The sequence below is a fragment of the Peromyscus leucopus genome, chromosome 23 (assembly GCF_004664715.2).
Source record: "Peromyscus leucopus breed LL Stock chromosome 23, UCI_PerLeu_2.1, whole genome shotgun sequence".
NCBI classification, from domain to species: domain Eukaryota; kingdom Metazoa; phylum Chordata; class Mammalia; order Rodentia; family Cricetidae; genus Peromyscus; species Peromyscus leucopus.
In genome coordinates this window covers 25,386,098-25,401,844 of record NC_051082.1, presented here as the reverse complement: position 1 = coordinate 25,401,844, position 15,747 = coordinate 25,386,098, and the positions used below count along the sequence as shown (strand labels likewise).

General features: G+C 50.8%; 1 protein-coding gene across 3 annotated transcripts in view; it reads left to right on the top strand.

The window, feature by feature from the left end:
* The window catches only part of Rcc1l (RCC1 like), a 32,088-nt gene that overhangs the window by 10,091 nt on the left and 6,250 nt on the right, over positions 1-15,747 (top strand). For 2 of the 3 annotated variants that reach the window (XM_028870132.2, XM_028870133.2), the window contains exons 5-10: positions 1,332-1,383; positions 2,722-2,806; positions 4,232-4,413; positions 10,598-10,685; positions 12,270-12,443; positions 14,470-14,555. In XM_028870132.2, the coding sequence (XP_028725965.1) occupies positions 1,332-1,383; positions 2,722-2,806; positions 4,232-4,413; positions 10,598-10,685; positions 12,270-12,443; positions 14,470-14,555 (667 nt within the window). Of the gene's footprint in view, positions 1-1,331; positions 1,384-2,721; positions 2,807-4,231; positions 4,414-10,597; positions 10,686-12,269; positions 12,444-13,273; positions 13,508-14,469; positions 14,556-15,747 lie in introns of those variants that run through there. The other variant, XM_037198283.1, reaches the window with a different exon arrangement.

Here is a 15,747-nt window from a genome sequence, read left to right as displayed (position 1 = left end):
GTGTGTGTGTGTGTGTGTGTGTGTGTGTGTACATGTTCTCATCATGTATGAAGGTCAAAGGATAATTTATAGGAGTTAGTTCTCTCTCAACCTCCCACCAGGTGGCTTCTGGGGATCGAACTCAAGTTGCTGGGTTTGGTGGCAAGTGCCTTTACCTGCTGAGCCATCTTGCTAGGCCCCTCAGTTTTTTGATTTTTCTTGAGACAGGGTCTCACTGTGTATCCTTGCTTGGCCTAGAAATTTCAGTCTCAGGTTGGCCTTGAATTTACAGAGATTCATTGGCCTCTGCCTCCCAAATGCTGGTGTTAAAGTATGTACCATTAGTCTGACTATTCTCAATTTACTTTTGAAAATGTTTTCACTTTATCAAATTAATTAAAAAATTCCCCTTTGTTTAGTCTTTTTAGTTTAGTGTTGAAAATACTTTCCCAAGCTGGGAGTAGTGGTTCATGGCTGTAATCCCAGCACTTAGGAGGTACAAGCAGGAGGGTTGAAAATTCCAGGCCTGGCTGGGCAGTTTATGCAGACCTCATCTCAAAAGATAAAAATAAAGGGCTAGGGGTGGGCTGTGGTCTCCTAAAGTCTGTAATCCCAGCACCGGGAGGCAGAGGCCAGTGGATCTCTGAATTCGAGGCCAGCCTGGTCTATAGGGTGAGATCCAGGACAGCTAGAGCTGCATGATAGAAAGACTACATCTCAAACACACACACACACACACACACACACACACACACACACACACACACGGGTGGGGACTGCAGCTCTTGGTTGAATACTTAACTTTCTCTCTGAGTGAGAACCAGGCATAACTGAGCAGTAGAGCGATTGCCCAAAGCTCCTCGGTTAGGGACTAGAGTGTGGCTAGGCAGTGGAGCGCTTGTCTGGCATGTATGAGAGCTGGGTTCCATCTCCAGCACCATTAAAACAAACAAACAAACAAACAAACAAACAAACAAACAAACGGTCTAGATAGATGCTCAGCAGTTAAGAGCGTTTACTGCTCTTGCTGGGAGTTGTGTCCCGAGCACCATGTGGGGGTGGGGGGGCTCACAACTCTAGTTCCAGGAGACACCAGGTCTGTGGCCTCCAAGGGCACCCGCACACTTGTGCACATACCCATACCCATAATTAAAAGCTGCAAATGAGGCAACCTTGGCTAACTGCCCCTCCCCCCCCGTTTGAACTTGAGCAGTTCTGATGTTGGTACAGGTGGGGACATGACTGTGCCGGGGAGGGGGGGAGGGCAGGAGGTAGGGTGCTGGGTGGGGCCCAGCCTGCGTGGTGCTCATGACTGCCTCCGTGGCTTCTCTCCGCTTTGTTCCTGGCTGCAGTGAGAGTCACAGAGTGCACAGGATGCAGGACTTTGATGGACAGGTCGTTCAGGTAAGAGGCTTGGGCCGAGGACCTCCAGGCCTGTTGAAAGGTTGCAAGGTGCACAGGGTGATGTCACATTTGTGATTGGGCTTCTCTGGATGTCTTAGGGGTACGGTCGCTGTGATGAAACGCATGACCATAAGCAACTTGGGAAGGGAAAGGGTTATTTGGCATAGGTGTCCACATCACTCTTCATCATTGAGGGAAGTCAGGACAGGACTCAAACAGGGCAGGAACCTGGAGGCAGGAGCTGAGCTCAGCCGAGGCTGTGGAGGGGACTGCTTACTTACTGGCTTGCTCAGCTAGTTTTCTTTTAGAATCCAGGACCACCAGCCCAGGGATGCCCATAGGCTTGCTTACAACATAATCTATCTCCCTTCCCCTCCCCTCCCTTCCCCTCCCTTCCCCTCCCCTCCCCTCCCCTCCCGTCCTCTCCCCTCCCCTCCCTCCTTCCTTCCTATTTATTTTGGTTTTGAGACAGGGTTTGTCTATGTAACCCTGCCTATCTTGGAACTCGCTCCGTAGACCAGCTGGCTTTGAACTCAGAGATTTGCCTGCCTTTGCCTCCCGAGTTCTGGAATTAAAGATGTGCCAAGCTTAGCCCATTCTTATGTTAGAGGCATTTTTTCAATTGAAGCTTCCTCTTCTCTGAAGACTGGCTTGTGTCAAGTTGACTTAAAACTAGCCAGGACACTGGATGAAGAGATTAGTAGAAATTAATTAACTTACCACAGGCCAGAACTGATGCTAGAATGTAGGAGCAGGGTAGACGTGAAGGGGATGTATGTAGCAGGCTTAGTACTCAGGTTGCAGTAGAGTGGAGTTCTTGAACTGGCTTCATAGTGCCATAACGAATGTGAGTTCAAGTCCCTGCTTCTCCATTTCCTTGCTGAGTGACTTGGGTAAGTCACCAGACTTCGGTGGTTCCATTTGTGCTAGGGCATCTCGACTGTTTGTTGCCATAGCACGGCTCCTGGTTGAACAGCTGTCCTGTGAGTTAGGAAAAGAAGCGTGGTATCTTACTGTCCTGCAGACATAATGTGGTGTGGGGCCGCAAGGAAGCCTAGGGTGTGGGTGGACAGTGCCTTCCAGAGAAGTGTGAAGGGGCAAGAGACAGCCGATTCCAACAGGGAAGGTGATGGAGGGGCTGAGGTTACAGAGGGAAGGTGGGGAGGGGCAGATGGGAGCTCAGTGTGGGGGTGGAGGAGGGAAGAGCTGATGGAGAGAGTAAGCTGTGAGGGTGATCAGGGGCAAGTCCACTGATCCAGTCCCCCAGTGCCTTCCACCCCGCCACCCCTCACCCCCAGTGCATAGGCTCTAACAGCACTGTGTCTCTGTGTCTGCCAGGTTGTCTGTGGTCAGGACCACAGCCTGTTCCTCACAGACAGAGGGGAAGTCTATTCTTGTGGATGGGGTGCCGATGGACAGACAGGTAGGTGCTTGCTGCCCCGTTGGGGAGGTGAAAGATCTTGGCCTGTGGCCTCTGCAGCAATTGTGGGCTGTAGGGCTCATGGTCTAGATTTGGGTCTTTTGCGTCCTTTCCGGTTCCTTTTGCTGCTGGTTTCCATAGAAACAAACCAAGAAGGTATCAGAGGTTCCTCAGCACCGTTGTCAGTAGCGGAGCCCGGGGCCTCATTCATCCCAGCGACTGGAGTTTGGAGGAGCAGGCTCGTCTGTTGCCTCTGCTGACTCCTGCTAGCAGTACTTGATCCCCTCAGGGGCTCAGTGACTGGATTGTGAACTCGTGTTTTATTGAGTGTAATTTGTGGGAACCTCCAGGCCCTGCATTAGAGATCATTCCTCTGCAAGGCATTTCACTGGCCCTGGCCTGGTGCCAGGGCTTCTGCTCCTCTGAGATCCTGGTTTACTCAGGAGTCTGTGGGTCAGTGCTGAGCTTTGGCTGGCGGCCCAACAGGGTCTCATGCTGTCTGGGTGGTCTCTCCCTCCTGGTCTCAGTGGCCTCTTCCCTCAGTCTGCTGAGCCTACGTGTACACGAGCCCATAGGTGCATGCCACTGTGCCTGGCTTCTGTAGCCCCAGCAAGGCCAGAGAGTGTTAGAAACTAACTGCTCCTTATGGGGCTGGGATGGAGCGCGCTGGTAGCTCCATCCCAGCACTACCACCCCAAAACAGCCAATGGAAGAAAGGCAGGAACTGCTTGTCATTTATGCAAACTCAAAGCTCTATCTAAGATTTTCTGACTTACCTTTTGGGGGTTGTGAGGGTTTGCTCTCTCTTCTTCCTTCCTTTCTTTTTTGACACAGGGTCTTTCTTTTTAGTCCTGGCTATCCTAAAACTTGCTATGTAGATCAGGCTGACTTTGCATTCACAGACGCCTCCTGCCTCTGCCTCCCAAGTGCTGGGAATAAAGGTGGGCACTGCCACATCTGTTGAGGGTCTGTTTCTTTTCCTTTTTTTTTTTTTTTGTTTTTGTTTTGTTTTTTGAGACAGGGTTTCTCTGTGTAGCTTTGGTCCCTGTCCTGAATCTTGTTCTGTAGACCAGACTGGCCTCGAACTCACAGAGATCCACCTGGCTCTGCCTCTCGAGTGCTGGGATTAAAGGCGTGCACCGCCGCTGCCTGGCTTGAGGGTCTGTTTCTAAGGCTGTCCCGGAACTACAGTATAGACCAGGCTGGCTTAGAACTCACAATGTACCCAGGCTGTCCTAGAACTCATGATCTTCCTGTCCTCAGTCTTTCAACTTGATTTAGACCTGAAAGTTCCTAGGGTGTTTAAAATATACCAGGTACGGCTTTGTTGTTTGTCCTCTTGGTTTGGGTGCAAAGTGCCCCCCACGTGCCTGTCCTTCCCTAAGTCTCCTGTGTCTGTGAGCTAATGCATGTTTCCTACTTTGCCAGGCCTCGGTCACTACAATATCACCAGCACACCCACCAAGCTGGCCGGAGACCTTGCTGGGGTGACAGTTGTCCAGGTTGCCACCTACGGTGATTGCTGCTTGGCCGTGTCCTCGGATGGCGGTATTTTTGGCTGGGGAAATTCTGAGTACCTGCAGCTGGCCTCGGTCACAGACTCCACTCAGGTGTGTAACCAGTGGGAGCGGAGGCTTCGCCATAGAGCTGTGCTTCAGGGGTAGCCTGGTGTCTCTGCTGTCTCCTCAGAGCCCCCAAAGAAGAGTAGATGGGAAGCTGCTGTGACTGGCTGGTCCTGGTTTAAGACAGTGTTGTTTTGTTTTTGTGAGCTTTTCATTTGTGTGTGGGTGTGGTGTGGGTACGTGTTTTGCATGTGTGCACATGCACACATGGAGGCCTGTGGTTGATTATTCTTCCATCATATTGATTGAGGCAGGGACTCTTAACCAAACCCAGAGCTTGTCAATAAAGGTATCATGCCAGCCGGCTCACTCTGGGTATCCCCTATGCTGACCTTCAGAGGCTGGAGTCACAGGCAGCCTCCTGGGGATCCAGTCTCCAGTCCTCATGCTGCAGGTAAACACTTTAACCACAGAGCCATCTCTAGCCAGGATGTGCTTGCTTTAAGACTGTTTTGCTACACAGATCTGGCTGGCCTCAACTTATAGCACATCTCTTGCCTCTGCCTCCTGAGTGCTGCCATTTCAGGCAAGAGACACCACATCCCACTAAGACAGTGCATTAAGTTTGTCTCTCCTCCTTTTTCTTTTCTTTCTTTCTTTTTTTTTGGGATGGGGGTGATTTGAAACAGGGTTTCTCTATATAGTCTTGGCTGTTCTGAAACTCCCTCTGTAGCCCAGGCTGGCCTGAACTCTTGGAGATCCACCTGCCTCTGCCTCCCAAGTGCTAGGATTAAAGGCGTGCACCGCCGCCGCCGCCGCCGCCACCACCACCTGGCTCCCCCCATCTATTTCTAACAGGGATATGAGGCAGTGTACGCATGTGCCCACGATGGCCTAGAGTGCCTCTGTCTTAGTGTAGCATGTGTGTAGTCAGGCTTGGTGACAAGCTGGGAGTTAGCCTGGGCTGCATAGTGAGACAACAGAACAAGCTGGGTGTGGAGATGCACTCCTGTAATCCCAGCACTCAAGAGTTGGAGGCAGGAGGAGTTCAAGGGCATCTCAGCTGCCCTTGAGGCCAGCCTGGGCTACATGAGACCCCGCCTCAACAAGTTAAAAGAAAATACAGCTTCCAGAGCATGCAGACCCTAAACATAAAGGCTATACCTGAGGCTGGCCTCTGGTTCATGGTCAGTCTCCCCAGTTCTGGGATGGCAAGTGTGTGCTGCTATGCCTGACTGGCTTTAGCATTTTATTAAGGATGATTTTGAACATAAACAAAAAGTAGAGATTGTTTGTAACATCTTTCTTTTTTTGTTGTGTTTTATATATGAATGTTTGTGTGTGTGTGTGTGTGTGTGTGTGTGTGTGTGTGTGTGTGTGTGTATCTGTAGGTGGAGGACAACCTCAGTTGTACCCCAGAAGACCCCAGAAGCCATCTACCTTTTTTTTTTCCTCTCGAGACAGGGTTTCTCTGTATGGTTTTGGTGCCTGTCCTGGAACTCACTCTGTAGACCAGGCTGTCCTCGAACTCACAGAGATCCACTTGCTTCTGCCTCCTGAGTGTTGGGACTAAAGGCGTGGGTCACCACCGCCCGGCCACCTTATTTTTTTGAGACAGGGTCCCCCCCTGAGACCTGGGACTCATTCATTAGGCTAGGTTGGCTGGATTCTGGGACTGACGTGTGTCCACCTCCCCTGTGCTTGGATTACAAGAGCAGACCCTCACACCCAGCTCTTTGTGTGTGTGGGTTCTGGGCACGAGTTAGAACTCAGGTCCTTATACTTGCATAGTAAGCACTTTCCCAACTGAGCTGTTCCAGTCCATAACTAATACTTTTCTATTCATCACTGATGTTACTTGCTTATGGCCAGTTCTTGGTGTTTAAATTATTATTATTATTATTATTATTATTTTTTTTTTTTTTTTTTTTTTAGTAGCCCTGGCTGTTCTGGAATTCTCACTGTATACCAGGCTAGCTGAACTCAGAGATCCGTCTGCCTCTGCCTCCCAGTTGCTGGGATTTAAAGTGTGTATCACCATGCCCACCTTGCTAATGGCCAGTTCTTAATAATGAAAGTATAATTTATAAATTGTTATTCACAAATATGAAGTGTGTGCAATTTAGTAATTTTTATTTATTTATTTATTTGTTTAAAGATTTATTTATTCATTTATTATGTATACAGTGTTCTGCCTGCATGTATCCCTGCAGGCCAGAAGAGGGCACCAGATCTCATTACAGATGGTTGTGAGCCACCATGTGGTTGCTGGGAATTGAGCTCAGGTCCTCTGGAAGAACAGCCAGTGCTCTTAACCTCTGAGCCATCTCTCCAGCCCAATTTAGTAATTGTTTCCCCAACATAGTATCTTTTTGATTCAGATTAGTAGGTTTTGGTTCATTCACAGAGCTTGCAGACTGGTGACATGGCCCAGCAGGTAGAGGGACTTGCCACCAAGACTTACAACCTGCGTTTGATCTCTGCTGACAACTGAGATCTGACTCTCACGAGTTGTCCTCTGACCTCCATTGTGCTCTTTGTCGTGTGCATGTGTATATACACACGCAATAATAAATAGATACATAAAGTAAATTAATAAAAACTGAACAGCTCGCAGTGGTGGAGCATTCCTTGAATCCCAGTACTCAGGAGGTAGAGGCAGGTGGATCCCTGTGAGTTCGATTCCAGCCTGGTCTACAGAGTGAGTTCCAGGACAGCCAGAGCTACACAGAGAAACTGTCTCAAAAAACATACAAACATGGGGCTGGAGAGATGGCTCAGCAGTTAAGAGCACTGGTTGCTCTTCCAAAGGACCTGGGTTTAAGTCCCAGCATCCACATGGCAGTTCCAACTATCTGTAACTCTAGTTCCAGGGGATCCATCACCCTTACATAGACATACATGAAAGCAAAACACCAATGAATGTAAAATTAAAAACAAGCAAACAAAAAAAAGGAAACAACAAAACAAAAACATTTATGGCTGGTTGGTGGTGGTGCACACCTTTAACCCTTTAAGCACTCAGGAGGCAGAGCCAGGCACTCAGGAGGCAGAGCCAGGCGGATCTCTGTGAGTTCGAGGCCAGGTCTATAGAGTGAGAGCCAGGACAGGCACCAATACTACACAGAGAAATGCTGTCTCGAAAAAACAAAACAAAACAAAAATAATACAAGCAAACACTAAAAATTTAAAGAAAAAGCTAACACTCCTCTTGCAAAGGTTTTACTACTGTCCAACTCCCAGAGCATCTTTATCATCCCCCAAAGCTCACACTGCTAATGGCTGACATTGTCACGTCTGTTTCTGTTTCTCTGCCCTGGCCTGTTCTTGTTTTTGTGGTCCTGGGAATGGCACCCAGGACCTCGAGTGCACTAGGTGGGTGCTCTACCACTGAGTTGCATTCCCAACACTTCACAGTTTTTATGTAATGGTGGGTCAGGAACCTGGCAGGGGCAGCAGGCTTCTTGTCCCCGGGCCTGATAAAGTTACAGTCATTGTGGGGTTTCCCTGGAAGGGAGCTGTCTCCAGCCTTCCTCGGCTGGTAGTTGTCAGGATGCAGGCTCTCTGCTGGACCGAGGCCCTGCTGCCTCACTGGGGCTTGGCCATTTGCTAGCTGCTGGCCAGAGCTTTCTGGATTCCTCGCTGCCGTGTGGTTCTCTCCACTCTGGAGGAGAGGGGTTGCTGGCAGTGTGGTAGCTGCCTCCATTAGATGAGCAGGTGAGCGGGCCACTGAGGCTGAATTCCGTGGTGGATCGTTTGAAGTGATAGTCCCTCACTTCTGGAATTTGTTCAGTAGAAGCAAGTCACCTGTGTTAGCCCACGCCCAAGATCACCCGTGGGTGTGGATAGCAGGAGGCCCAGACCCCTGGGAGCCACTGTGGAAGTGGCCAATACAATTTTGATTTCTTATTTTTGTTCTGAGACAGGATCTCTCTGTGTGTAGCCCTGGCTGTTCTGGAACTTGCTATGTAAACCAGGCTGGTCTTGAGCTAAGAGTCTGCCTGCCTCTGAGTGCTGGGATCAAAGGTGTGCACCATCACACTCAGCTTATTTTAACTTCTTTACACTTGTTTAGACTCTGTCTGTGTGCCCTGGTGTGTGTGGTCAGAGGACAGCTTGTAGGAGTGAGTTCTCTCCTGTATCATGTTGGTTCCTGGGATTGAACGCAGGTAGTCAAGCTTGGCCGTGAATGAGTTTATCTCAGAAACTCTTATTTTTTATTTATTTCCTTTTTTTTTTTAGACAGGGTCTCAGACTGTAGTTGCAGAATAGTGCAGGTATGAGCCACCACACCCAGGAGCATGGGGTCAGGGGTCGGGCCGTAACCGTCAAAGGCAAGCCTCTGCTGCCCTCCTACTAGCCAGGTTCCACCTCCTAAAAGTTCCCAGCCCTCAAAGCAGCACCACCGTTGACTGATCTAGTTGGTGGCATGGCCTGGGAGAATGGAGTCTAAAGTGAGGCGGACTATAACGTCTTACGCAATAGCCAGCTTTACTTTGAGCATCGGACAGTTTCTACTCAGAGGGTTAGGAAGAGTTGCCTGAGTAAAGTGTACAATCACAGGGATAAACTGTGTGTGGCAAAACCATGTTTTCCCTAGAGGCACATGAGTAACTCACTTTCATCTGCTGTATCTGGGAGGAACACAAAAACACATTTCAAGAACAGTTCTGTTTTGAAGAAACTGAGGTCACAAGACTCTTGTTTTCTCACAAGCATTTAGAATTCTCACACAGCCCCGTTCTTGGACCATATTCCAACACCGCGAGCTGGGGAGTAAGTTTCCAAACCTCAGCTGAGCCAGGGATGTGGTGTCACACTCCTTTAATCCCAGCACTCGGGAGGCAGAGGCAGGGGGGGCTCTGTGAGTTCAAGGCCAGCCTGGGTTACAGAGTGAGCTCCTGGGCAGCCAAAGCTATAGAGAGAGACCCTGTTTCGAAACAACCAACCAACCAAGACCACGAACACCCCAGTACAGCACAAGAGCCTGTGGGGCCATTTCAGATTCAAACATGGCAAGGACCGCATCATACAGTGGTTCACATCACACAGTGGTTCACATCATACAGTGGTTCACAGGGCCCTGCTGACCGGGCTTCCTTTTTTTTTTTTTGGTTTTTCGAGACAGGGTGTCTCTGTGTAGCTTTGCACCTTTCCTGGAGCTCACTTGGTAGTCCAGGCTGGCCTCGAACTCACAGAGATCCGCCTGGCTCTGCCTCCCGAGTGCTGGGATTAAAGGCGTGCACCCGGCCCTTTTTTTTTTTTAATATTGTTTTAAAAGATTTATTTATGTGTCTGAGTTCTATCTGTGTAGGTCTGTGCATGTTAGTGTAGGTGACCTTGAAGGCTGGTAGAGAGTGTTGGATCCTCTGGAGCTAGAGTTACAGGCAGTTGTGAGCTGCCAGATGTGGGTGCTGGAAACTGAGCTTGGGCGCTCAGGAAGAGCAGCAGACACTCCTAAAAACCATGTTATCTCTCTTCTTTTCTTAAAACTTTAATTTTGAGACAGGTTCTCACTATGTATCCCTAATGGTTTTGGAACTTGTTAGGTAGACCAGGCTGGCCTTGAACTCACGGAAATCTGCCTGCCTTTGCATCCTGAGGGCAGGGCTTAAAAGTGTGTGCCACCATGCCTATATCATTTTCTTTTTCTCCTTTTTTTAGGGTTTTAATTCATAATGCTGGCTAGTCTGGGGCTCTCTATGTAGACCAGGGCCTCAAACTCACAGAGATCCACCTGCTTCTGCCTCCTGTGCTGGGATTAAAGGTGTGCACCACCACACCTGGCCAGTCCTGACCTCTTAGAGTGGGCTGTGCTTGTCCTGTTCCCTTGGTGCATCTCTTCCCACTGGAGGATGCTCCCTTATCCCCTTGCCTAGATACCCCCTCTTACCCTTCAGAGCTCAGGAAAAGGGACCCCTCCCTCCCCCCCTCCCCTCCCCGTTCCCCATGTCAGGCCAGCCTCTTAGAGACTCCTGGAAATGCCCTCCACACTTCGGGCTAGCACATGGAACAAAGTGCTGAGTTTGATTGACACCTGCCTCCCTGAAGAGGGGAACTGGCCTCTGGCTCCCTTCTGTGTCCTAAGCCCTTGGTTAGGAAGCTTTAGTGATGAGAGGTACTGGGGAAACCTTTGTGGAGTTAATGAGCGAGCTGGGCCGTTAGCCATGGATTCCTCCCGCTCCCGGCTCCTTTGTTTTCCCTAACCATGCCGCCCTTTTCTTTGGTGCAGGTGAATGTCCCCCGGTGCCTGCCTTTCTCTGAAGTGGGCAAGGTGAAGCAGGCGGCTTGTGGTGGCACGGGCTGTGCGGTATTAAATGGTGAGAGCCACTTCTCGGCAGCTCCTGGAGAAACAATGGGAGATGAGCTAGGGAAGGGGCCGGTGTGTGTGCTTCAGATCCCTGAAGAGGGAGCGCGCCTATGGGAACATCTAGTTGCTGTCATTCAGTGATTACAGGGTAGGGGTGAGATTCCCGCCAGGTTAGGAGCTCAGGATACAGACGCATAGCCAGCCAGAGAGCTTTGCCATTTTAGAGCAAACATCTGGATCAGGAGCTGGCGATCAGACACAGGCAGGCCCCTATGTTTACTAGGGGGATTCCAGCAGGGGCTCTACCACTGAGCCGCTTGCCCGGGGTCTCACGCATGAAAACCCTGCTCTGTCACCCGCTCTGCCCCTAGCGGGAGGAGTTTCGCACTTGTTCTAGCCAGAGTAGTTAAGTGGTAAAGCCTTATGCAGAAGAACCAGGTACTGTCCTTAGCACTGTCCCAGAAAGAAAGAGGGAAGGCCAGGAGGGGTGGGGGAGGGGTGCTGAGAGGAAGGAAGGAAAGGGGGAGGGAAGAAAGGAGGGCTGGACATGGTGGTGCAGGTCTTTGATTGCCAGCACTCAAGAGGCTGAGGTGGAGGATTATATATAAATCCAGGCCAGCCTGGGCTATATAGCAAGACTGTGTCTTCAGCAAAGCACCTGGAGCTGGAGAGATGGCTCAGTGGTTAAGAGCACTTGTTTTTGCAGAAGATCCAGGTTCGATTCCCAGCATCCACATGGCAGTTCACAATCATCCATAACTCTAGTCCAGGGAATTTGGTACCCTGTTTTGACCTTCTCAGGCATCAGGGACCCATGTACACAGATACACATTTGAGCAAAAGACTCATTCACATAAAATAAATCTAAAAAACAAAATCAGACCCACCCCACAGCAAAACCAAAAACTTCTACTCCCCCAAAAGCAAATTAAAAGGCATTTCTAAGAGTTTTGTATTTTGTGATTTGTTTTCTTCTCTCTTTTTGAGACAGGGTTTCTCTGTGTGGCCCTGGCTGTCCTGGAACTCTCTGTAGACCAGGTTAGCCTTGAACTCAGAGATCCGCTTGCTTCTGTCTCCCGAGTGCTGAGATTAAAGGTTTGCACCACCACCCGGCTCATTTCTAAGAGTTTTAAGAATCTGATTAGAATGGCTTATGTCTGGTATGGGGTTGTGATCGGTGTGAAATTTGGTTCTGTTGGTGGGGAAAGCATCCACAAGATTTTGTGTGCCTAGTGGGTTTTATGGATACCCTCCCTCCCTCCATTACTCTCAAGAAGTGGGAGTTTCTGCTCTGAGTGGCTTCCTTCCTAACCATAGGCAAGTATTTAATTGGGGAGAGAATAATTTTCAAGCTGCTAGCTCAGTGTGGCTCACATATCTCAAGGTGATCCTCCTGTCTCCACCTCCTGAGTTCGGGGATTACAGGCATGCTCTGCCGTGCCTGGTTTATGTGGTCTGGGGATGGAACCCAGGGCTCCGTGCATGCTAGGCATGCCCTCTGCCCGCTGAGCCCCACGCCAGCCCCTGTTGTTTTCACAGCAAGGGAGGGCTCTGCTTGCCTTGACTCACACCTGCTGTTTTTGTTGTGACACAGAAGAAGGACATGTCTTCGTCTGGGGCTATGGGATTCTTGGGAAAGGACCAAACCTCTTGGAAACGGCGCTTCCAGAAATGATTCCACCCACGCTCTTTGGCTTGACGGAGTTCAACCCCGACGTCCAGGTTTCCCAGATCCGATGTGGGCTTAGCCATTTTGCTGCACTCACCAGTAAGTTACCCTGCTGGGCAGCCAGGCCAAAACCTGTTCCTTCTCAAACTGGGATAGCGCTCCGCTTCTGCTATCAACTTACATCCCTTTATAGCCATCCATTTATCCACCCATCCTTCTGTCTGTCCTTCCCTCCATTCTACCATCTGTATCTAACCCATCTCTGTCCATCCTTTTATTCATCCGTCCTCTATCCTTCCCTCTCTTCCTCCATCTGTCCTCCTGTCCATCCATCCACCCATCTGTCCATCTGTCTGCCCGCCCAATAGATTGATGTCTTCTTGGGATAAGTAAAGAGGGAGGCAATGACGAGGTGGTCTAGTCTATGTCAAAGGACATGTACCTTCCTTTCATGCTGGCACTGTGGTTTGGGTTCTTTGTTGTGTGGTCAGGCTTATGCTGTAGTGTGAGCATTGGGAGGCACCTATTGGGGGGTAGGTGGGGAGAAGGGTTAGCTGGAATGCTAGTGAGAACCAGGAGAGTCTGGGCCATGCATGGGTGAGCGACGCAGACATGAGTGTGCAGGCTGGCAAGTGGACTGCCTTACTGGCAGCAGAGCTCAGACCCTCCAAGGTGCTGGGGAGGGATGACCCAGAGGCGGCTGGCTGGAGGCTGACCAACAGGTTGTAGAGCCCTGAAATACCAAGTTGCTCCACAAGCGTCTGGACCGCGGTCTTCCTCATGCTCTGCTGCCACGCCTCAGTTCAGACGGCTGCTCTGCAGTCCCCTGGACAGCGGTTACTGTGTGTGTGCGGCGCTGCAGTGACTCCCAGGGGATTTGCTGCTGCTTGAGAGAAAAGCTTAACTGTGCCTTTTTTTCTCTTCACCAGAGCCTACATTTGCTTTTTCTGGTACTTCTGGTCTGCCGTGTAACTGACCTCCATGCCTAACTCAAATGACATGGCTCCTTTTCACTCTCTTCAGTTCCCATTTGTGAATCTGTAATGCGCTGCTCTCTGAAAATAAAAAAAAAAAAAGTCTTTTGACTTGAGATGTGACTCAGTAGTAGATCTCCTCCCTAGACTCCCCCAGTGAGGGGGCTGGAGTGTGGCTCAGTGGTAGAGCACCTGCCTAGAATCCCCCAGTGAGGGGCTGGGGTGTGGTTCAGTGGTAGAGCACCTACCTAGAATCCCCCAGTGAGGGGCTGGGGGTGTGGTTCAGTGGTAGAGCACCTACCTAGAATCCCCCAGTGAGGGGCTGGGGTGTGGTTCAGTGGTAGAGCACCTACCTAGAATCCCCCAGTGAGGGGCTGGAGTGTGGCTCAGTGGTAGAGCACCTGCCTAGAATCCCCCAGTGAGGGGCTGGGGGTGTGGCTCAGTGGTAGAGCACCTGCCTAGAATCCCCCAGTGAGGGGCTGGGGTGTGGTTCAGTGGTAGAGCACCTACCTAGAATCCCCCAGTGAGGGGCTGGGGGTGTGGTTCAGTGGTAGAGCACCTGCCTAGAATCCCCCAGTGAGGGGTATACCTCAGCAGTAAAGCTCTTTCTCCAAGGTGCAATCATTGTGTTTATTAGTTTGTTCATTTGTCCATTTTTGTCTCTTCTAGCAGGTGAAGAGTGCATGAGCACAGGAAGCATGGTTGTCAGTTGCTGCCCTGTCCCCAGTGCCCAGCACACAGACACAGACCCGACAGTTAGGAACCCACTCGCTCTATGCGTCCTCACAGAGCACACCCACACACTGAAACCCAAGCAGAACTGGTCGTCTGGCCTCACCGTCATTCAGGAAGGGCTGAGCTGGGTCAGATGGGTGGTAGCAGGTCATCTAGATGAGGGTAGAGGGCTGTGCACGGGAGCCCTGGACTCTGTCTACACAAAGACCTGCCTTCCCTAGGCTGGCTGTCCCAAGGCCTGGCCTGGGACCTGGTTTGGGGATGGAACATTCTCTAGGGTGCTTTTCTCTGAGATTCAGGTCAGAGGCTGAGTTGGACAGTAGGTTCTGCTTGTCCCTGACTCTTGGAAGCCATCCTCTTGACGGCTTACTCCTTGTGTAGCCCCAGCCAAGACCCTCATCTTCCTTCCTTTGCAGACAAGGGTGAGCTGTTTGTGTGGGGCAAGAACATCCGAGGATGCTTGGGGATTGGACGCCTAGAAGACCAGTACTTCCCATGGAGGGTAAGACTGTGCAGGGGTGGGCTGTGGAGGGTAAGACCATGCAGAGGTGGGCTGTGGAGGGTAAGACCATGCAGAGGTGGGCTGTGGAGGGTAAGACCATGCAGGGGTGGGCTGTGGAGGGTAAGACCATGCAGGGGTGGGTGGGCTGTGGAGGGTAAGACCGTGCAGGGGTGGGTTGTGGAGGGTGTGCCAAGGGAAGCAGAACCAGATACAGGATGGAGTTCAGGACCTTCTGTTGGCTGTGTGCCACCATCTAGGCTGGCCTCCAGGGAGGCTTATGTGGAGGTGATGGTCAGCGGCTGGACGTAACACCAGCCTCTAAGTGTGCAGGCCTCAGCCCTTCTGTTCCGTGTAGCCAGTGAATCCCATGTACTCAGTGCTGCACCTACTCAGTGCTGCAGTCCCCGAGAGAAGCTTCCCCGTGGGCCAGAGACGCGCCTCAGCTGGTAGAGCAGCTGCATAGCACGCGTGAATCCTTGGGATCCATCCTCAGCACCATGTAAACTTAGTGGGGTGGCCTACACCTTTAACCCTAGCACTACACTTGTGGAAGCAGAAGAATCAGAAGTTCAAGGTCATTCTTAGCTTCATGGCCAGTTTGAGGCTAGCCTGAGTTGTGTGAGACCCAATCTAAAAAAGAAAAGAAATGTCTTTCACGATTTAGGAACATTATAAAATCCAGTCTTCCAAGAAAATATGTATACAAGCACACGTGTGCATGCCGATTCCTCTGCAGACTTTTGCTGGTCTGGTCTGAGAGCCAGCACCCCCTTCACACATCGCCTCCCCCTCCAGCTTGTCCTCTTTTCGAGTGTGGCCTTGGAGAAGAGTGGCAACGCTTCCCAGGCCTGTCACTCACCGTGAGTAGGGATGGATTAGTTTCTTGTTGTTTTGACAGAAGCAGCTTAAGGGAGGGGGTTTCCTGGGGCTCACAGTCTGAGGGTGCACAGTCCATCACGGCGGGGAAGACGTGGCGGCAGGAGCAGGAGGCCGCTGCTCACCTCACATCCACAGTCAGGAAGCCGAGAGAGATAGATGCTGGTGCTCAGTCACTTTCTCCTTTGTATTCAGTCCAGGACCCCAGCCCATGGAGTGGTGCTGTCCACATTCAGGATGGGTGTTCCCACCTCAGTTAAGCCAACCCAGGGCCCCCCTTACAGACATGGCCAGAAGTGTGTCTCCTAGCTGGTTA